General features: G+C 41.5%; 1 protein-coding gene across 1 annotated transcript; it reads right to left on the reverse strand.

The window, feature by feature from the left end:
• Positions 1–1786: 1786 nt before the first annotated feature.
• On the reverse strand, positions 1787–23497 carry LOC8038604 (SEC14-like protein 2). Its single transcript, XM_029976847.4, has 12 exons — positions 23441–23497; positions 22107–22176; positions 19568–19611; positions 18859–18921; positions 17263–17356; positions 16309–16403; positions 13440–13518; positions 13283–13363; positions 11051–11137; positions 8778–8884; positions 3673–3976; positions 1787–1941 (listed from the first exon to the last, which is right to left on the reverse strand). The coding sequence occupies exons 1-12, from the start codon at positions 23492–23494 to the stop codon at positions 1838–1840; spliced, it is 1182 nt and encodes a 393-aa protein (XP_029832707.3). The 5' UTR covers positions 23495–23497; the 3' UTR covers positions 1787–1837.
• Positions 23498–23792: the final 295 nt, after the last annotated feature.

The raw sequence follows: 23792 nt of genomic DNA on the forward strand, positions 1-23792 counted from the left end.
CGCAACTTCAATCAAGAGCGCAGCGCGGTTGCTGAACACTGTGAAAAAAATGACCACCGCATTGACTTTCTTAACACACGTATCCTGGACATTGAAACTAATCCTCGCCGGAGGCTCTTCCTTGAATCTTGGCACATTCAGACCACGCCAACAAACATTAATAGGTCTCTTGGTGCACTGCCATCTGTGTATGTGAACGGACTCCACCAGTTGTGTTCAAAAAACGATCAAAGAGGAAGAAGATGGGATCATGCACATTCGCCTCCGTCATAGAGAAAACGGAAGATTGCGGCTCCTTTCCTCCATAGTCGCCCCTGAAGAAGAAGCCGAACCGGCTTCGAAACGTTGGGCCCCTGATTTAGGGATTGGTTGGTCGTCGTATTTTAATAATCATTCCCCAACCAGACAGACTTCTGTCAAATGTTTACATAAAAGGAAATGTACACACGTTTTGTAGTCTAGTTGCCAGTCACGATTCAAGTAAATGAAAAAAGTGGGATTTACGGAACAATGTTTAGAGGGCATCGTCAACATAAATTGTGCTTCACATTCTGTTTTTCCTACTATGGTAAATAACGATACATAGAGACATCAGATTAACCTCTACTGGCCACTTAGTTGCGTCTGATACTGAAAGTTGTGCAAACAAAGTAATTGAAGATAAAGTGAGTAGGTAGGCGAGCTGGTTGAGGTTACAGATTCTTGAAAAACCGGAGACGGCGGACGAAAAGTAGGACAACACACTCCTTTTTTGCCCGTCGTCTCCGGTTTTTCAAAAATGTGAAGCAAGGTAACTTACATTTATCGAATGCACTGAGTTCACTGGTTTGTACGAGTCCAGTTAAACTAAGAACTTTTTTAAGCAACACGGAAGCGGGTGGAAAGCTCTACTTTCGTATAATTAATGCGTTATAATGTAGTCAGTGAAAAATGCATCAATAGATTATTGCGGGATATTTTATAAATGTGACCGCCTCAAAGTGAGAAATGTGTAAATGCCTCAAAGTGAGAAATGTGTAAATGCCTCAAGGTGAGAGCTAATGAAATTAACCATCAGTAAAGAAATTCCTTGGCGTAGTAAGTGCTACATAGGGTATACCATTTTCCTCTTTCATACATTTGGCAACGCTCTAAGGACCTTAGAGCGTTGCAGTAACCATTATTTGGCCCATATTTTCAAAGGCAGATAATCCGCGTCTCTAGTGGCTTTTACCTGAAGTTTAAGCCTATAGAATTGTTTCGCGTCGAAACACATTCAAAGGAAGGAAGCATCGCTTTCTTTTATATATATATATATTTTTTTTTTTTTTGCTTTGTAAATCACGAACTTCTGAAGCGGTATAGAAAAAGATTCGTATTGTACAAGCTGCTGTTTGCCCTTTTCAGCTGTGCCATTCTTCATAGCAAATAAACTGGTTCTTTAATGGTAGGTACCCTCTGTCGACCAGACCTAGGACGCTGGAGTATTCATTCTATCGACACTCCACTGCGCCGAACGACCATCATATACTCGGCTCTCGGCCATATTTGGGAAGCCCATCCCCCCTTACGCCTCCCCTTCCCATCCCTCGTACCATAGCGCTTCTTAAGTACGCGGCCGCACTGTAGACACGTCATTAAACAATATTTTCATTGCCAGTGTAAATACAAAAAAATATCGTTTCGTCCAAAGTGACACTATCCGTCGCCATGCATTTACCAGGTTAACGGCTCAAACCCAAGAGAATCTGTGCGATTTTTCTGTTTCTTAATTGCTGTAGTGCCGGTAACTGAAATTTGATACCACTCGCTTTTGATAGAAGTTTATTGCCAACTTAAAATGACCGCAGAGGAGACATCAGGTGGTGGGGCTCAAGGGTCCGTGGTAGTCCTTTACTTCTAGGACGTAGAATAGATGCTTCTTGGTGAACCAGCTGTAGCTGTTGTCGAACGTAAATGTATCTGAAAATAAAAACAAATAATAATAAACCCCAGCGACATTCATAATAAAAATAGCGTAGGCACTAGATTAATCGGTTTATACATGTATGCCCAATTACACTTCCCAGGACCGAAGTGCGAACAGAAGTATAATCACAAGTTTGCAATTATTTTCTGTTTTTGCCATCATGGCAAACCGTCTTTTTCATGTTACATAAACAAATTTATCGCGTACAGCTCAGGCTATGTCTGCATCTAGTAAATCTATGGGAACATTTTTAACTTCACGTCATTTGGCTCCAAGTTATATATTAAATAATTAAGGAAAACGTTGTTTTGAATTAGGTGTGCAAACCAAAAAGCAAATGAGGCACGTCCGAGTAAATAACTGGGGACTACTTTAAGCAACCCCAAATTCTCAAAATATTAAGGCCTGGACCCCCAACCACGCATCGGTCAGCTTGCGGGTACCTCGGCCAGCATTTGAAGCCATACAATTTGATACCGCAATTGAACCCGTCGTGATTCCACAGTGCAACTCTCGTGGGGATTATTAACATGACTTCTTGTATACGAAAAAAAAAACTGAGTAGGCACTCATGCTCACTTCCATCCCCGACTTTATGGGCGCAAAAACGTAAAATGTCTTTTCACATTCCAGAACTATTCTTGGATTTTGTTCCAAAGGTGCAGCAGGTCAAACTGCCAGATCAGTTTCGCGTGACGGACTTCTGGCTAGAAACCAGCAGCCTCCCCCTTATATAATCTTGGAGATTGAATTCGATAGCCAATAGTGCCATATCACGAAGCTGACAGATATATTGATATTTAAGACGGGGCTTTGTTTCTGCGGTGCTTTGCTGCAGACTACGTCGAAATGCAGTATATGCTGTGTTCTATGAAGTCTAAATTCCACTGATTGGATTTCGACGAACCCTAAACCGGGTAGCTATGTACAATATTGCGTAGGCTCCTCCTTTCTCCACACGACCTTCCATCGCACCATAACAAGCCAAGCCAACATTTTTTTTTATTTTTTTTTCTATCCCCAGCCGAGCGTCGCACTGTTTCCTCCGACGTCTCTTTAGCTCATCGAGCACAGTCACACTCAGCACTTTGTCTCTTCTGTTAACCTATGTCCTCTTTTAAACACTCTTTCCTCTTGCGAGGTATAAAGGAGTTTTCGAAGATAGTTTTCGCCGTCCCGCAACACACTCCGCAACCCGCTATGATACCCGGAACTCTACAGTCAAGGCTATCGGCGCGCAGGCGTAGCAGCGGCTTCTTCCTTGTGAAGGGCTTTGCGGAGGAGGAAACGCGATCTACGAAAACTCTCTATTGCGAAGACTGCGGCACATTAAACGATCTTCTCGATCCACCACCCGCGCATTCGCGAAATAAGGAGAGAACAACAGTACATGTACCTCGATTTCCCGCCTTTGCGCATGCTTTTCGATATGACGACCAGGATGTTTCAGAGTAGTGACTTAAGGAAATTCTACCGTACATAAAACAAAAAATATCAAAACGCACCTACAATTGTTAGTTTGATTGTAATGATGGAGTGTGTGTGTGTGTGTGGTGTGTGTGTGCGTATGTGTGTGTGCGCGTGCGTGTGTGTTTGTGTGCGAGGAGTAGAAGACAACGAAGTTAATAAAATATAAAATAGCAAATTTAATGTAAATAACAAATCTAACCTAGGTGCTCAAAAACGCATGTTACTCGTTCATAAAAAAAAAATAGCTGTCTCACATGTTCCGGGCTCCGAGAGGAGCTGTCCGGTTTGCGGAACTTGATCGCATTTCACTCTGGAGAGCTGCAGAACCTCTTTTGTCTTGGCGATTCCCTTAGGCTTGTGCGCCACACCGAAGCCCACGTCGTGACCCTGGATTGTCTGGAACTTCCAGCACAATGTGGTGCCGGCACCTTCTACAGTCACGGGGATTTCAACCTTTTGTCCGCGTGCCAAACAGCAGGGAATGGCGTCAGGATCCGCCGACACTTTTGGACAGTTCTTCAGGTACAGCTCAATAGGCACCTCGCCCCCAGGGTTAATCTACGGAGGAAAAGAAATAAACATTTTTCCTGGTTTCTTGATTATCACGATGTGTCAACCTCGTGCGTCTACCTACATATTTCGGACCTGGATACGTGACATTATTTATCCGGCGTGCCGGCGCTATGTGATTCTGCTAGATGTCGCAATTCTGGTTGTTTGGTGGTACTCTCCATTCCAACTTTTGATGGAACGCAGCGGACGTTACGAGCCACTCCAACCCATCTGGCATTCTGAACGTGTCCCGTTACTGAAAGCGCAAGGCCTTGAATGTGCCCCTTCCCAAAAGACACGTGACACTCACTCGGCATTGTATTGGCCTTGTTCGCTCGTAGTGTTCTCGGTGGTCTATCGCAAAGTGAAATGGGGTATTGGCAACGTGCGCGACCGAAAGCGTCTCTTTGATCGGGCTTCCACGATTGGCCAAACGCCCACTATGACGTCTTGAGTCGGATCATTTCGGCTCTCTCATAGACGGAAATAAAAGCAAATTCAGACTCTCAACTTTGACGGTGTTAATGTAGTAACGTAATGACTAGGCTTCCATTGCGGTTTTTACGCAGTATCAAACGTGTCGCTCACTACTAATAACCTTGGTCGTGAAGTCGACGATTGTAACCATAGAAGGGCGCCAGCGGAACATCTCATCGCCAATAGAAGTTCCGGCAGATAATACGAGCGACCACAACCGCTGCTGTTGCGTATAACGGAGTTCCATTTCTGGGTTTCTGATGCTGCATTTGGCTGTCAAGGTGTGGAGAATCAAATGGCAGAACAGGCGTGTGACGTGTCCACTGCCGCCGTTGTGCCACCGCCAGGATAACGGCAGGTAAAAGCACTACAGCATTATGACGCCATCAGGCGGAAATTGAGGTACCGAAAATGAGGGAGCGTGGTAAACACGCCAGTTAGAGGCACGTTGCAGGAACGTTCCAGGCTCCGGCATCAAAACTTGCACTTCACAATTTTAATTAGCTCCTGAATCGGGCGAATTCTAATTTTGTTATTTTTATAAAAATGCAGTTTTATTGGCTCGTTTTAAGGCTTTTACAGCATTGGAAGGCACGAGCGAAGACGGCTTCGTAAGGCCTGTGTAAATCATTTATTTTACGTAATGAGATTAAGAATTACCATGTCACACTTGTGGTCTCAAGTCCACTAGTGTGACGGTGGTCGATGACGTGTTCGATCACATTCACTGAGCTTTGTTTGCATCCCGGGCGTATAACAGGACTCCGCTCTCTGATTTTATATATGTGGATACCATGGGCGTTGCGCTTCTGAATAAATTCAGCATTTAGGAACAAGGCCAAATGCGTAAGCATATAGAAGGGGCGTATAATATTGATTTACACATTAGTTTTTGCTGCAGGTAATCGAGACCTAGAGGTCAATGGATATGTCCACGGACCTCTAGGTCGAGGGACATACACCCAGACTTGTACCGTACGCATTACAAGTAATCAAATTACTTGTAATCGATTACTTTTAGGAGTAATTTTGTAATCAGTTGATTACTTTTATTAGGCAGTAATCACAAGAGTAATCTGATTACTTTTTGAAGTAATAAAATTACTTGTAACCGTTACAATTTGTACACGGGAACCCTCCCCCGCCCCCCCCCCCCCCCCAACCCCGGCACACGCCTTTTTTTTATAAAATAACAAAAATAAAATTTGCTTTTTTTTTTTTTTTTTTTTTCAAACGGAAAAAAAAAAAAAAGATTTTTGCGGAGCTGTAGGAAACGAGGTCAATCTCGTTCTATGTACAGTTTCTGTGGAATGTCCGTTTTTTTTTTTCGAGCTGGGACTGGGAGTGGGAAGCCCCAGGGAAGCCAGACTGCGTGACAAAGGCCATTCAGGGAGAAGTTTGAGGAAGCAGAATGCAGCTTTGTGAGTCCTTCGTTCAAACTAGCCTCCTCACGTACACACACACACAGAAATAAAAAAAAAATAAAAAAAATCCTGCTTAGGGTATCTACTCGCAGCCCATAGGAGAACCAGAATCGAAGAATGCCTAAAGCGGATGCAAAATATAACAAAGGCAGTTGAAATATTTCCCCATTTCCCCTACGTGGTCTTTGTGACAAGCGATGTTTCGAGCTGAGAAGTGGTCGGGGCGATCTCTTCCGCTAATGGATACTACACATGATCCGTTTCAAATCCTGGAGCTGCTGCTCTTTTGTATAACATGCGAGCTCATTCAAATGTGAATAATAAAATGAGCGGCGCAAACTTTGAGCGACAACCCTTGCCCAAGCTTAACAAGATCTAGAACCCCCTCCGCCCCCCCCCCCCCCACACACACACACACACCGGCGAACGCCCAAATCCTTAAACGTCTTCAAACGAATTCTATGCTTGTGTCCGCATTGTGAAGGTGCAACGACCACAAAGAGGGAGCCAGTTTTTCTTCTTCAATAGTTGTGCAAATGTGAAATATAGGTTGGAAGTAGTTCATTGTTATGAGCGCTAAAGATGTGTCTTCACACAATAAAGTAATCGGAAAAGTAACGATTACTTCTTTAAGTAATGTCCAATTACTTTTGCCGTCGAGTAATCAAGTAATCTAATCGAATACTTTTTAACCAAGAGTAATAGTAATTGTAATCGATTACTTTTTTGTAGTAACGTGTACAAGACTGCATACACCCCTGGTGCCGAATGCATCAGAGCGACAAGTTTGGCAGTATGCTCATATGCCCTGCCAAAAGCACTTTTTGGAAGTGCATCGCACCCACGACTAGACAGAAGCTTCGAGATCAATAATAACAGCGAATTGGCGATTTCGTAGTGGTTCTTTTCTTCTTAGCCTCGAACAAGTAATAATCCCTGGGTGCAAAATCGAGCCGTGACGCCCCAGACGCCATGCGACAGTCGGAACAATGTCGAAACTCGAAAAGGCGCTGATGAGTCACGGCATCACGGGTATTCACTCGAGTTTGTGATCCACCATCTGCCTGGACGGGTTCAGTTGTTTTTCCGACGGCGCTTGTATATTCCCGGAGCGTAATAAGAGCTACTAATCTAATAGTTTAAATCTATACTTTTTTTTTTACCCTCATCAAGGTGGCTTTAAAAAAATGTCTCTAGCAAACCCCAACTTTCTGAATTTACTCATAACTTCCATGTCAATATGTATAACAACTATCACACAGATGCCATACTCATGAATTTTTCAAGGCCTTCGATCGAGTGCCATATAGCCGTCTTCTCTCTACGCTTTTGGTGCTTAGCCTTGACAGAGTCATCATTTCCTGGATGCATGAATTTTCACTTTCCCTGTACAGTTCACAATAGCTAATAATCATAAATCACCCCTTGCAAACGTAATGTAAGTGTTCCCCAGGCCGCAGGACTTTCCGCACTTTTATTTCTTATGTACATAAACAACCTTCCGCTTGGCATCAATTCAAAAATCAGACTGTTCGCTGGCGACTGCGTCATTTATCATCTGGTTTCAAATGTCTCTGATCCTCTTACGCTACAGAGCGACCTAACACGAATTAGCGCTTGGTTTGATAAATGGCTTATGCCTTTTAACCACGAGAAAAGCAAACATATTATTCATTCGGAAAAATCTACTATTACTCATCCCTTCTATCTAAGTGGCGTTGTAATAAACAAAATAAACACCTTGGTGTTTATTTGGTGCCTTCGCTTTCATAGATTCACCATGTGTTTGATTATTCTATTGGCAATTCAATCATTTCTCAAACAGACAATTTTAGGTACCTTGGCGTTACAATTACTAACAACCTCTCTTGGTCCTCACACAGTGAACGAATCTGTGCATCTGCACGTCGTAAACAAGGCCCAGTGAGGCACAAGCTTAAATACGTACCCTCTCATGTGAAACTTCAGGCCTATAACACACTAATAAAGTCTAGGTTTGAGTACACGTGCACTTTATGGGATCCTTTTACGAAGATAGACATTAACAGGCTTGAGCAGGTCCAGAGACTAGCTGTTCGTTTGATATATAATCGTTATCACCAGCCTGACTCTCCTACCGTATTAATTAGAACTAACAACATCATTCCTCTAGAATCCTGCAGAAAGCTAGCTAGATTAAAATTCATTTTTCAGCTTTGGAATCACAAACTTCGCCTTGAGTCTTCATCCTAAATTAAGCCATAATCTACTAGACAGACTTGACATGACCATACACAAAAAATAACTCCCATATTCGCATGAACAAATGCTTTCAAGTACTCAATTTTCCCCAGAAGTGTAACAAATCGGAACTCCTTGCCTCCCGAAATTTTTATTTCGGGCAATGTTCTACGATTAATTGAACACCTCTTTGAAGTGTAATTTGTGTTTTATGTTGTTTATGTTTTTAATCACCCCTCCTTTTCTTTTGATGTATAAATTCTGGATATTATGTGAAAGAAAAACCACATCCACTCCTGCTCGGGCCGGATTACTGGCCTGCAGTATCTTGTAAAAGAATAAATAAAAGTAAAATAAATAAATCCACATTATTAGAGCTGACGCATCACGCACCCTCGGATACTTAAAACGCCACCTGAAATCAGCACCCTCTCCCCTAAGAAAACTGGCCTGCATAATATTTGTCCGCCCAAAACTAGAATATGCATCGTCCTTAAGGAGAAATAAATGAAATGAAACTTGGAGTCTACCATCAATTGAAAATGTTTTGAGAGGACAAGCAACATCAAATTCAAGTTAATATTGAACAGCAAATGTAGAAGGTATGGGTTAAAAATGCCCCATCATTAGCTTATGTACACATATGATGTGTCACTATGTATGACCTCAACATTTTCTCGCCATACCATATGGGTGCATCTTTTATCCCCGTTGGGCCCCAGAAGGTGTCCTCCCCAATGAACAGGTAACTGCGGTGGATCCACGTGCTTGATTATTACAGGATGCCAGCCTTCTGCAGCGATTCATGTAATTCAAGAATTAAACATTTACAAACCATGAAGACAAATCAGAGATATAATAGATATCAATGTACTGGGTGTTTAAAGAAACAAATAATTCTGCTTTAACCACCGCAAAAACAAACTACGCACTGTCGTATGCTCAGACCAGATGTCAGTAAACTTGATAGTTATAAGCTATTTTGAAAAATTTGCACTTGAAAACTTAGGTTTCTTCCCCCTGTCAGACACTGTTCATTTCCAACCGTTTTCCAGATTCGTTAAAGGCCATTCAATCATATAAAATTTCACGAAATTCCTTATAGCACACAAATCTTGAAACGATTAGTACAGGAATATCATCTGCTCCACACGCTCGTGCTATAATTGCACAGAGACTGAACATTCGGCAATACGTAGTTAATTTTGTCGGTGATAGAACACCGTTTATATTCTGCCCAATACTGGACGTTTGAATCAAAACTTAGCGTTCATGGAGTTTCCATCCAGACAAGGATTGTCAAGATTGCAAGCTACGATCCTATAACAACTCGTGCACTACAATCAAAAATGCTTAAATTGCTTATATTGGTTTTACTGGGATTCTGAATATCGAATGACCACAGCGGCCAGCAGGTCGTGCTCGAATAACCAATGTTGTTTTTAGCAATGGGCCTTACAATACCCAATGGTTTTGACACTCCAAGAAAGGAAGTTTCGACGGCGTGTCCATTAAAGCGATGTCTTCTCAACCGTTTTTTTTTATGTTCCGAAAGAGTTTTATGACATCCAAAAAGGAAATTTAAATTGCTTATGTTTAAACCATATGACCATGCCGTCCGTACACTGTATTGCTGGTTGAGTCCTCAAACGTCATAAATTTAAACGAAAGAGACAAACACTTCATATTAAAGCAACCTTATTTGGAATTAGTTTTAAGATTCGGTACTCGAAATCTTTATTATTAAATGTTTATTATTTTGTGTAAAATGATACTAAAAATTAAGAATTTAATAATCAAGAAAGTCAAGAGGGTTCTATAAATGTGCGCACCTGGGTAACGTACAAATAAACTTACGTACGCGGAATTGGATTAATACACTTTGGGTTTTCTCCCGACTCGCATCCTAACCCTGCTACCGACCTTGCGTTATAAAAACTGACCTTAACCAGCGATACATAGCTCAATAAAATCTTGGGGTGGTCTTATAACTCCGCCACACGGCAAAGCGAATGTAGTTTCCATCGAGTGATATTATCTGACAGGCAAATCAGAGGGCGTTGCTTCTGGCGGAGCTCGGTGCACGCGCGACGCTAGGGCGACTTTCGTAGTCAGGACCGCGAGCTGATTCGCCAATCACATTATGTAATTTGATAAAAATGACATATACTTTGCCGTATGGCAGTGGTATAAAGTCCCGTTCACACTCTTGCGACCGAGTACGACTGAGAGAGACGAGATCTCTTACAACTTCTTAAATGTTTCTAGAATGAGGGAACACACTGACATTGTGGCGCCATCTATGCGGTGACCCTAGAACTGCATTTCACAAAAGCGAACGTTTTGCGGGATTTCCGAGGTCAAATGTGCGTAATACCCATAGAAAGGCTCGTTTATAACATTGACAAAAGTTTTTCGAGCCAAAAAAAGAAAGGATATTGCGCGAGAAATAAAAAAAAACATGCCGGACCGCCGAGTTTACACTGCTTCCCAATAGATGGCGCCAGTGTGTTCTCTGGTTTAAGAAGTTTTAAGGAACCCAGGTTTAAGAGGTCGCAAGCAGTCGCAAGAGTGTGAACGGGCCTTAAGCAACACCTCCTAGGTAACAAAGCTGTACTGCTGAATGAGATGGCGTCATCGGAGAAGGCCAACGCTGGGCGCAGATTGGACACAACGATTGCGTCCGTGTTCTGCTCAAACCTGACTCGAAGCCGATCACTGACGGAGCAATCGTTTCCAATCTCTCTCCACCGTTGGCGTTCTCTGGTGACGCAAAAATGTCAGCACTACGTCCTTGTTTTCAGGCGGCGTTGGTATAAGTCATCATTTGTCTGCATTATTTTAAGCGGTACAGAGTGGGATACAATGTTGATTCTTCCTCTATAGAAGCTTCAAAAGTTTCCAAATTTATTAGTTGTGTCAAAACTATTTCCTCCCAGACCAAAAGGAAAGTGCTTACCACTTCTGAAAATTTCTATTTTATTTCCTGTCCTCTCCGTCAGAAAGGGCCGGATGAGCCTCCAGAACACCGGAAAGAAGCTTGGAGCTGTGGACAAATCGCCGGGCACGTGGAAAGTTTAGTGCTACTCTGCAGAAGGTTTATATTTGTTAACACATAAGCGCACATTCGGTGCGGGTTTTTCTACTTGAAAGAGCCTTGAATGGCTTGTGGTCGTATTTGATGAAAGACCAGTCGTACCGACTGCTCCTCCAGTAGCTATTATAACCTTTAATTGCCGCAAACGTTTACACTGATAAAAGGTGTGTTCCTAAAATATAATAGTTTTTATAAAGCAGGAGTCTGAGGGTTCACGCTCTGGAATTGACGCCAGGAAAGTAATCTCATAAGCTTAGCAATATAAAAGAAAACACATGCGGTAACTATTTAGTAGCTTGAGTGCGGTCTACCATGGTAATGTGGTTCTCGCTGTATATGAAAATTGCGGCCGCGTAATGAAACTGCTTTCCTGTTGTTTTTTTTTTTTGTTTTTTTTTTTAGTATGCAGCACGTGGTAGTAGTGCATCACCGCATTCCAGTGCGATGCTCCTTCGAATCAAAACGAGAAGCCTACTGCCGGATATTTTTACTGGGGTCCGTGGCCATCGACGTTTGTGTTAAGGAAAAATAGACAGTTTTGCTGTATCTAGTGAGACTGGGAGCAACAGTAAGTGTTTGAGACCAATAGCTTAAATAAACTCGTTTCACATGATGAAATCTTTTTAGTGACCTTTCGTGTGACGTCTGGCCGATATCCGCGTTCGAAAAATTGCAAACCTGTTGTCCTCAACGCGAAAGAAGTTGGTTCACGTGGCTCACATGAAACGCGGCGGGAATGGGAACAAATGTTTATGTCGTTGTTAGCCCCCTTGTGTATCCGGAAGAGGTATCCTGCGTCACGACGAAAGTGTCAGGCTACACAACATTAACATGTGCCGCGGTAAGTTAGCTGATCTTCCGTATTGTATACCTTTTTTAATATTACGATCTATCCAGATGGAAACGTATCTGCTGCTTAGTGGCACAAAGAAAAGATTAAGCTGGCCAGTCCGCAAGTTATATATTATTGACCTACAGTAAAATATCTGCAGTTATTATAGTGTATAATTCAAGGTGTTAGCACTGTGCACATTCGTGGAGACGGCTAACCAGGAGCATGGTAAGCGTGCCGCAGTCGCACTTTCAGTTGAAATGTCGCCTTCTTCTGCAGTCAGTGATTACGCTTTAAGATGAACTCCGGCACTTCTTGAGAGCTATTTTGCTGTGGAATAAACAACTAAGCAACATAAAAAAAACATAGGTAAATATCTTACTCGTAATGCTTTCCTGAAACAAAGGTGCCTTCGCGGAATTTCGTCGTAGACTATGCAATTCCTATCATCATTTTGTTTCGCGAATACAGATAAGTTTGTTCGCACAGTTTTTAGATATATCTGTTTCCTGAACCTTGTGTACAATCCCTCTATCTTTATTTATTTATTTTTTCAAACGTTAGCTTTGAGGGGTTTGTGTCGCGCCGGCCTCAGTGGCATGCCAGAAAAGCCGGTGGCTGCCCAGAAAAGCCGCGAAAACCTTGATTGGTAGATAGCGCTATGACGTAACAACCGTATGACCTCGCACGGGAATTTTAAACAACCCACAAAGCCCGCGTGAAACGTCACACATGGAATGGAAGTGAAACATGACATGTAATGCGTATTAAAGGTCACTGCATGTCTCAAATGATTTCACTTTGTAGAGTGATTAATTTTCCTTAAAGAAACAATTAGAATAAATTTAGGCGCAGGATGTATTCGAACCCATGACTCTATGGTTGCGAGCTAGACACGCTACCAACTAGTCCACGCAGACCCGCTTGCACGGCTTGGGAACGCGCAGATTTTATATGTGTAGCTATTGCGTCCCACTTTCAAATACGAAGCTTAAGCGTCCTCCTGTAGTTTTTGTTACCCCTTTCCATAATCTTTGGTGCCTAGTGGCAAACCAAAACGAACTTCGTATATTGTCTTGCTTCGTTCTTTTTTTCTTTTTCTCGTCTTGCTTGAGACAAAACATGTAAAACAACACAAACGAGGCTTAAATACTTTAATGTATCCAGCGGTAATCTTTTTTTTTCCTGATGAGTCAAGCAGCAAGTAGCCGAAGTAGAAAAATGAAGATGGCAGTCCTCACGCACTGCCAGATGCTATTTACCATTGATGATTATACATCGCTCAAGCGTTTCTGGGTAGTGGTTCTCGTACAGCACCAGTAGACGTCGCGTCACCTCGATCACTGAAAACCGACGGTTAGAATGAATATATGTCAAGCACAATTGCTATAAAAAATAACCAAGATTCTCTAGCTCTACCTTGAAGGCAATAGATCTGCTTGAGACTGAAATTCTCGTAGTCGACCACAATGGTGAAGGTGTCCACGAGTTTTCCCAACTAGGAAGATAAGGCTGATGTTAAGCAAAAAGCGCCGAAAAAATACAGGGACACAGACGAAGGGAAACAGGACAAGGCGCACTCTCAACTGATGTTGCTTGCAATGAACCAACTGGCCCAAATCTCCACTTTACTGATGTTAAGGCTATGTTTTTATTCACAGACTATGCAGCTGCCATTTCTATTGTTATGAATATCAAAGTAATTAGATACGATTTCTTTTTTAGTGAAAGGTGCAATCCATACTTCAAGACATATTATTTAAAAAATTTGAATCTACGCTCATAGTTTAGGTAGACGCTCCTGTACAGACACTGGGACGTCAAACAGTTTACGATGGATTGAACCGATTAGTTACAGCAATCTGGTGAGTTGGGCTAGCTGGTGTTGAGACGACATGCTGTGTTAGCAAGTCATCAATAACGCTGTATGAGAAGGAAGTGCTCTTCCTAGACGGATATTTTAACGACCAAGTGTTACGTGATCCTGTTATCTGCCCTACACGTGTGTCTTTGTAGTTTTCTTAGTTTCTTATTATTTTTGTAAATATTCATTCAATGTATTGCGCTTCGTCCTTTTTTATCTCTCTCTCTCTCTCTTTTTTTTATGTATGAACGTCTTTTTCCTCTTCTTCTCATAAATATCAGTGGCGGGTCAGCGCTTGTGTGTTTTCTTTGTTTCTTTCCTGTTGTCCTATCCTGTGTGCACTGTTTTTTTTATCGTGTCGAGGAGTTACATGTCTTATATTCCAGGTAATGCCTTATATATGAAAAAGTTTAAAGCGGAGAAATGTGAAAAAAAAAAAAAAATTTTGCCGAACGTCAAAAGCTTCCTAAATATATCAAATAAACCAAACCCTCTCCTTCTCGGTTGTCTTTCATTCGTGCATACGGCATATTCCGCATCATCCAAGATATCTGGCACTCGGCATTATTACCAAAGTCATCTATTTTGCCAGTTCAAATGAGTCACTTCTATACATTTATTATTCCTGTTCTGACAGCAGATAAAAAAAAAATCTTGAGGCAAAGAGTGTGTTGATTCGATTTTCTATAATTACCTAGCGTCCGTTACATAGAATAAATGTGGTAATGACTTGATGACAGGAGAATGCAGGTAACGCAAGAAATGTTTCGTTAAGTTTCGTGCTACAAGCAGAATCGGCAGAGACAGATGTCTACGCGAAATGAGTGAGGCAATTTCAATGCACAATTGTAAAGAGAAAGTCCGCATGGAATCCATCAGCTTATTGAGCACAGGATTAATCATCTTAAAGGGATACTTCAACGAAATTTGAAATATTTCCGTCGTGTTCAAAAATAGGTTGAATATGATCCACAATATCCGTAAATGACAATCGCGCGTTTGTATTTTGAGCCTGGTGGCTGTATTTTTCGTTATAAACGGCCCACTCTGGCAAGCGCTCGGAGAAGGCCCAGTGGAGACCACGTGACATCCAACGCAATCGTGACGTAGGTTGTCTCAAGACGAGCAAAGCTACGGCGAGGCTGACGTCGAGAGGATGGCCTAGTCGTTCCAGCCACCGAAGCTGCTGCTTTTGTACGAATTTTGAGTGACGGGATAATCTTCTGTAATCTTGTAGAGGGACAATAGCGACTTCTGCGACACACAAAAGGCATTCTCGGGAAGAGAGGAGTTCCTCCTGCCCCTCTTCTCTCGACGTGGCCGGAGACGAGACAACCTCCGTCACTAGCTGTCAAGGTTCCTAGACGGGCATTACAAGCGAGGCGTTAGCGACATCCACCAGGTGCTCTTTGCTGATCGTTTAATTCGTTTCAAAATTCATTTTCGTGACTTTTTTAACAAGATATTGGTACGTTCGATGTGATGCTGCTTTTTTGAACACATACAGACCAAAAACTGAGCCCCGAAATTTTGTTGTAGTATCCCTTTAAGTCAAAAGCTACAATCTGCTGTCTCCGGCACAGCAGATTGCTACCCCAGAGTTTGCTTTTCAAGACTTAGGGGTAAAATTCTCTTTTATTTTCACACGTTCTTCTCCTTTTGGTTCTTCACATCTTCATTCAACTTCCTTTACAAGTTTATACATTTTGAATTCTCAGCAATTGTTCGTCACGAGTTGTAAAGAGCTGTCCAGTCACCTATATTTATCTCCTTAAGTGCTGGTTCACACATTTTTGTTTGAGTGTGATCGAGTGCTTAGCATTCTCTTGTAACGGCTGGCGACCGAGTGAACACACGTAAAACACCTGTATTTAAAACACTGGCAAACTAGCGCCATCTATGACGTAAGCCTGGAAAACCTCCCATCTCTTTATGACTACAATGAAAGTTTTGTAGCATTTGCTACATCGAATCTACGCAGTATCAATAAGGAACGGTTGCTTCTGACATTGTGAGAATTCGGTCAAGTCTACGGCGTAAAAATGATTTGGAAAAATTATACAAATTATACTCACTTTGGTAGCGTTCCAGGACTACCAGATAGATTGCACTAGTGTATCAGTGTGTTCTCGTCATTAGAGCTTACAAGAGAACGCAGCGCTCTCCATCACTCTCAAAAGAAAATGTGTGATCCAGCGCTTATCTTTTCTGTAAACATACCGAATTTCTTGATCCCATTAATGGCAAGGCGTTTGCGTTACCCTCGAATACAAATTTGCCAATCATATTGGAAGTTTACAAGATAAATTTTCTAAATATAAATCAGTGTGAGCCTCTCAGCATGCGCTCAACTTTTCATAAATAAAATTCGTATATATAGTATGCCGCCGAAGCTGATATGCTTTAGGTTGTAGTGCTCCTTACCTTCTCCGTTTGCTTTTTCATCTCTGCCGCGATTAGTTCAACCTGGTATGTAACGTGCTTCACCATTGCATCCACAGACACGCACTGCAGCATTCCTGCGTTCGAAAATCGACAGCTTTACGTTCGCTGCAAATTTATCTCCCCAGAATATTTTGGAAACAATCGAAGCGTTTTCGCAGAATACTGACTGTTGTGTTTGTGTGCTAGAATGAGTTTTTAAGCTATTGGCTAACAAAAGACATAAATATATCATTAAGGGTACATAAAAAGATAAAAAATGGCTCTTGGAAGACCACCCCACACTTGTTGTAGCAGTTTAGCTCTCAGCTGACCCTTCCTTTAAAGGATAATTACGGTACATTTTCTCAATCTTAAGGTTACGACGGTTTTTAAGGAAGAAGTCTCATTGAATTACCAAATGTATTTTTTTTTCGATCCCTTGTGTAAGTTTGTAGAAATCCTATCTCGAGGTTTTCTTTCGGGGGTCTACGGCGAAACAGAAACTACCGGCTCGTGCATGATGGCAACCCCTGTGGTCAGGTACATGTCGATCGTGTGACACAAAGCTCGTTTTCCGATACCGCAAAACGTGCGACTGGCTTTGTCGCAGGAGCAATTCCGATCAGTTAGTTAAGACGCTACGGCTGCTTCACCGCTTTGGAGACGGGTTCCAGGCATTATAATAAGGCCTTCAAATCTGGAGGTGTTGGCCTGGCTCGTCGCTTGCTTATATAGACCACTCACTTAAGGCAAATCCCGACTAACACTCATTCTAAATTTTCAACCCTAGTTTTATCAGCTCTAAGCCGCAACAAACTTCTGGTAAAACAAGTTCTTTTTTTTTACTTTAGTCGCAATATTCATATGCCAGGCCGATACCAGTAACACGAATACTCCGTTTATTGCATTTTGCGTAGTATTAATTTTAATGAAACAGGATAATATTGCCATCACCTTTAAAGTCTCCATTGCCGGTAGGCATAATCCATAAAGGTCGTCCTTCCTTGTCATGGTTGCACATACCTCCAGGAAAGTAACGCTTCAACACCTGTGAACGCAGGGAAATTTGCTCATTGTTCCCATGCTGTTACACCTTAATTACATTATTTGAGTTATTTTCCTGCTACGGCCTTGATGTTGATAGAATACACAAGATGTGTTTTCGCCACCGCAGAATTTTTAGGGCAGGCAGAGGTTAAAACAGGTGTCATTCCCAACTTTCTTGGACATCAACGCCTTGGCGCATGCATTAAAATTATAATTTCATCTGAAGAAAAAACGTTAAAATGTGTCCCGGGTATATTTTAAATGACAATCATAAAATTTCAATAAGCAGTAATTAAACTAATGGACATGTACAGTTTTAATTCCACGGCTATACAATTTTCTTTGCAATAAATCCTTTGGATTGCCTTCACAAAATGATCAATTTCTGTTCCTCTTGACAAAAAAAATCGTAGTGTTGTTCCCCAGGACTGTAATTGCCTGGGTGCCATAGAACACCAATCAATTCGAATTTTTATATTTCCTTAAAAAACCTTTTATTCCACGGAATGTCCCCGCAATAGGCCATGAATGGCGAGCATTACAGGATAACTGCTGTACCTCTAACACTTTGGACCTGAGACTTGAACGCGAACACATAAAACGTATAAAACTAGCATTTAAAACAGCCCTCGGTTTTCTACCCTAGGATTTACGTATACCTATATCCTTTAGGTACAAAAGAAGAACTTTCTTCTGCGCTTTATATGAATTCAAAAATTAAACGTTTGACAACCGATGTGGCATGAATAGCCTCCAGGTGGTTGCTATCAGAAGTTCAGAACCTGATCGGAAAGACAAGCCGCACGTTTTCTTCCTGATCGCTGCAAGTGCATCTCCCCAAAACCCTTACCTCGAGTAACTGCGAACCACCCTCCCGCTTAACTTGAGCGGTATTGGCGAGTTGGCTATTGATCTAGGTCCTTATCTTTGAGATTACCCGGAGCACAAGTTCGTCTGATTCTCGTGCAGGGTTTGCCGTGACATCAAATCACTACCGATTTCTGATTGGCTCTGTTTGGAAGGATAGTGGGTAGACCTCAATGCTAGCTGCCTCAAGGTCTGCCCACTATCGATTCATTCGGAGCAGTTCAGAGCCCGGCGTTCTGACGTCACCGCAAGGAGCAGACGAGCTTGCGCTCCGTATAAAACTCAAGATATCCCTGTTCGAAACGTATGTCGGCAGTTCATATCACTACTTGTTTTGAATTTCTGCAATTTTTAGTGTATCTGCTTATAACCGCGACTTCATACAGGTATGCATTTACGTTACAGAAGTGTAGAGGATTAGAACCAGGACAAGCCACAAAATCGATTGATATGCGACTATATCATATAACTGCTTATACGTGCTGGCCCGACATTACTAGCACGACGGCTACTCTAACCTACTAAGCCGCCATTTTTCTTTTTTGTAAAACCATACAAACGTTTTAGACAGAATGTTCGAGCTCCCGAGAAAGCTAGAATGTCACCGGTAAAAGAGTGACAAATCGTACAACTCACATCTGGGCATTCATACGTCTCTACCAGGGAGTCAATGCCGTTCTTGTTTCGCCAAAGTGAGTTCTGTAATTTGAACATGAAATGTACGCCTTGTAGCAACTCGTTTAACTTCAATCTAGATACAATTTGAAAGCAACGAGTTTTTTTTATTTCATTTTTGTTTTTGTTTGTTGATTTCGAAACCCTTTCATCCGTCACATTCTGAACGGTAAATTTTACACTGTGGCCTTCGCTTCTAATTTTTCACTATTAGGTTATTTTAATACATTGTTCAATTTAATTGAGTCAACCTCGTGGAATAAATGCATTCGCTCTCATTTAATGGTTTGCAATTATTCTCATATCTTATGCAGTATAAAGAATATGGATATTATATAAATGAAGGACCAGCTCACATTGTATTTTCGTTTCTTGTTCAATTAACAATCTTCAGGTAATGACGGATAAAAAGGTGGGTTCAACTGCTCTTGATTATAATTACCGAGGCGTATATTGTATTTTGGTAGTTGTCTTTTTTTTTTTTTTTTTTCTTGAACACAAATCTACATATTAGTAAATAAGAAGTATCCTCAGAACATGAATTCCTGTCTGATGAGTAATGTTTTCAAAGTGCGAATTTTAACCAATAAAAACGCAGAAACAAAAAAAAACATATCAAACTTGCGTTTTGTCGTAGAGTACGTTAAAAAGTGTAATGTGTTCTGCGTACCTCTCTAAGAAGTTTCTCTGCCTTGGCGACATCAAACTCCCGAGCTGCGAATAAAAAATAAAAACGTTATGCTACGTTTTAACTCGTACATGCGCGGTTTCAAGTGCAGTCTTCCTTCGTTTTCAGAATTGAGGACCATGTTTCCAGATAGTGCGCCGATATCTTCAACGTAAAACAAAGTTCACTCGCTCTTGTGAATTGTATACTGCCTTTGCGCACACTGAAAAAGTAATTGAAATGCCATAATATTACAATAAATCGCGGCCTGATGATGTCAGCTTCCAGCGGAAATTACCTAATCTAACTACCGGACTCAAAAATTAATGAGCTTCAACTTTCCCGCAGAATCTTTGAGAAAGCAAATCTGCGAAGGCTCCGGAGCTCGGCGTATGACGAGCCTAATGACATGTCCAGACCTAAACAAACAATATGCGTTCAGGCACTGGGTATGGTGAAACGCCATGACCAGTTTCAGAGCGCAGATTAATATTTTTTTCATCTAAACATATTATGAGCCTTGTCATTCGCCGAGTTAACTTCGCATATTTCAGTCATTGGCTTTGCCAAGTGTTTTGCAGGAAAGTAGATACGGCATATTTTTAGAGTGTAGGTTCAAGACTGTAGGCTTGTCATGAACATAACACATTTTAGGGGGGGGGGGGGGGGAAGGGAGGACGCTCATGCTTGAGGATTATTGGAGCTCCGCATGCATCCTGTACATGGACTTTGAGGCAAATACTAAATAAACCTATTCATAATTCATCTGACATGATGCTCTGATTGAGAGCACATGACCTTAAAGGGGCGGTGCAACGATTTTTTTAAAATTTGCCTAAATATCACTTATAGAAAATTCCTGACGTTTATGACCTCCGAAACACGCATTAATTTTAATCCTGGATCAGTAGTAGTCGCAAAAAAGGTTGAATAAAAATGAACAGCGTTATTCATTTGAACTCGAAGCCAGTATAAGTAGCCGCGTGATCTGGAGCCGAATACATACCGCCAATGTTTACCATATCCGCGCGCTGGGGTCGGCAAAGCACAGGACACGCTCTGAGCTCCCGACATTGTTAGGGTCGGTTATTTTCATCATTCTAGCGATTGGGCACTAGCCTTTACCCGAATTCTTGTCGAGCTATTGATTATCGTGAACCCAAATTGAGTGCTCACGCCATGCTTGGGTCCAGGTAATGAGCCGCATTCAAACATCCTTGCTGGGGGACTATTCCAACACTGTGACCTCTAAACTATGCCATCAAACGTAGCGAGGAAAATATTGTTAAAAATATGCTCGCTTTTATTCTTAAAATTCCACCGTAACAAAGAGGTTTCTTGTTTAATGGAGTTGCGTGCCAGTATACTAGGTTTCCAGTAGTGCCAGTACGCTCGTGTAAAATGAAAAACACGCCAGGGTAATATCGTTGCATTACCCCTTTAATGAGGTAAATGGCTTGAGCCGTAAGTTCAAGCAATTCACAACCGATTATATAGCTCGCTTAAATCTTAGGCTCATGCGAGCTATTAAACGTTGCATTGTTTCCCTACTTTTACGTCAACACATTGGTGATAAATTGTGCTAAAATAATGGCTTACACGCTGTTCTGGTCCTCGCCGCCTCTTTTTTAACAATTGGATTCATCATTGATTTAAATCCTTCGCCATGTAGTGAATAGAATTAGTCAAATGCTATTGTCACTTCGCAGTAACTCGTGTGAAAATACGACTAAGGTCCTCTAAAAAATTTCACAACTAAATAAACCATTACTCAAAATTGGCACAATTTCCTTGATACCACATTCATTCTAGAATAGTGACCTGAGCTCGCACAACTGGGATGTAAAAATCCGAAAAAGTGGCAAGGTCAGGGGAACCCCGCTCTACCATTTCTTGACAAAATTATCGGAGCCTGTTTTGCCATTAAATATACCCGCCACCAGATTGCTTTCACCCTCTTTGGAATCTGCATTTTTTAATCGTGTGACATCAGAAATTGGTATAAGACTATTAAATCTAAATTGTCTATACCTGAAGCACAAAGTTTCAAGTCTGCACACAAAACGCTAGCATCAAAATACCAAACAAACAAAAATATTTCTTTTACCTACTCTTCAAATGTGGAGAAGGCTTTCTGTCTATCTGATCAACTTCAAAGCTGATAAAATCTTCGTGCCTAGCAGGAAGCAATGAACGAATGCTAATTTTTACATTAATTCTAAAAAAAAAATTTAAACATGGTCTTGGGATAACAAATCACGCAATTGTTTATTAAATATCCCGACAATGTCAATGAATTATGTCGCTGCGTTACTAGACTCCCTGACAGATTTTTCGCTGATTATGAGTAAGGAATTGTGATTTATACAACGTGCCTCGGACTTCTTTATTGCAGTCTGTGTACTGCAATTGCTGGTTTTCTTATTTTTAAGGAAGCCACAACCACAACCAAGCGTGCTTCGAAATAGTTCAGGTGACAAAAAAAAAAAGTATATAAACATTTGGTTAAGTGAAAGTTTGTTTCTGTAGCATTAGATATTACCTCTTAGCCACCGAAGGAGCAATGGATCCGTAAACTCATCCTTCCAGATGTCGGAAAGACGGCACTTGAGCTGCAGCCAGTAATAAAAAAAAAATAAAAGACGTTTACAACACCCTGTGACGTCGAATTGGAGCGCAACTCTTGAGGAGAAGGAGGGAAAGGTATTGAGGGGAGGGTATACCCCTCCTCCCTTCTCCTTCACCCCCCTCCTTCAAGCTCCTCCACTCCTCCTCCCCCTCCCTCCCCCTCATCTTTAGCACCGGGGTCGACCGTTCGTTTATATAACGGCACTTTCGGTCATTATTTAATACCTTTGAGTTATAGAGGATGTGTAATCACATTAATTCTGTGCGTGAAAATATCACACGTAGAAAGTTGTTAACATAAATACAGTTAAAAATTGATGCAATAGCATGGAAATAAAATTTTTCGATTTACCTAAACTTTAGGAAACACTACAAAAGAAAGTAATTGTGTTGAAAATATTCTACAATCGACAAATTTGAAACCATGTTTTGATTATTAAAAAGGTCCTTGAAATAAAGATTACACATTTTGAGCTATTGTTTAGGCGAAGTCGTATTGACAGTAAGCTGAATGTTCAGAGAATACGCTAATTTAAACCATGTCTTTGACAACCTATATATATAACCTCTTTAATTCTGTGTTTAGTGAATGCATTAATAAAATAGAACATACTGGAAGCCTCAAATGTCTTTTTTTTTTACTTCCTATCGTTTCCGAGTAGTACCTTTATAAGACCAAAGCAATACACGTGAAAACTTCTCCGATCAAGTAACTGGTGAAACTTTGTTACTAGTTAAAAAAGAATCACAAATGGCGAAGCATTCATTTATTATCTCGATACCACAAGGACACAAGTGCTATATAAACAGAGAGCCTATGACCCGCAGCCTGTTTTCATTTACCCTTCCGAGTTCGATGAAACAACCGTTTACATAACATTCCCCTGAATAATTACAACAGAATGTGGCAATACACATATTATCAATCAAACGTATGATGCGGAACCCCTAACTCAAATCGCTATTCGTCGTCAACACCCAATGACGAGATTTTGTTTATAAACAATGGAAGCTCAACATAGGAATTCAAGTACCGAGGTATTTAATGACTAGCTTTTATACTAGCCAGTTTTTTTTTAAAATACCGCACCAGTTAACTGCGCGAGGTTGCACGGACACTTTTTGCATGCACGTTTTTTTAACGATTTTCGTGTTGAAACTGTTTTCATTTCACACCTAGTTTCCCAAACGTTTCACCACAATAATATTTATCTGGATAAATATTTACAAAAAAATCGGGTCACTTGCCTCCTTCAAGCCCTGTTCTTGCTTTTCATTCAGGTCCCCGACGTATCCGCTCATAGCAGCGTTTCCCAATAACTCCGACGCAGAGAACTGCACAGTCTGCGTACCGGCGGCGCCCTCGAAGACACGTTGATTATTTAGCACGCGCATGCATAACGCGGTGACGAAAGAACCTTCGCGGCCCAGCTAGCTTCAAGGCAACGTTGCTTCAAGGTGAAACATCACAAAAAGCCACTCGGGTCGATGGTCCAATCGGAGAGCAGGCGGAAGCCGAAACCGGTTCTCCATTACCTCAGAAGGTACGAAGCAAAGTCGCCTTGGAGAGTCAGCGCTGCGACGCAGCTGCAATGGTCGT

This window comes from Ixodes scapularis, unplaced genomic scaffold (genome assembly GCF_016920785.2).
Source record: "Ixodes scapularis isolate PalLabHiFi unplaced genomic scaffold, ASM1692078v2 PGA_scaffold1__304_contigs__length_218370807, whole genome shotgun sequence".
In the NCBI taxonomy this organism is placed as follows: Eukaryota; Metazoa; Arthropoda; class Arachnida; order Ixodida; family Ixodidae; genus Ixodes; species Ixodes scapularis.

What these genes read in the sequence shown, in the direction of transcription:
- LOC8038604 (XM_029976847.4), bottom strand. Translation starts at nt 23,494, where the DNA reads ATGAGCGGATACGTCGGGGACCTGAATGAAAAGCAAGAACAGGGCTTG. An exon ending in CAGAGAAACTTCTTAGAGAG is followed by an intron (nt 18,922 to 19,567) that starts GTACGCAGAACA and finishes TTCAAATTACAG; the next exon opens with AACTCACTTTGGCGAAACAA. An exon ending in CGGCAATGGAGACTTTAAAG is followed by an intron (nt 16,404 to 17,262) that starts GTGATGGCAATA and finishes TTTCGAACGCAG; the next exon opens with GAATGCTGCAGTGCGTGTCT.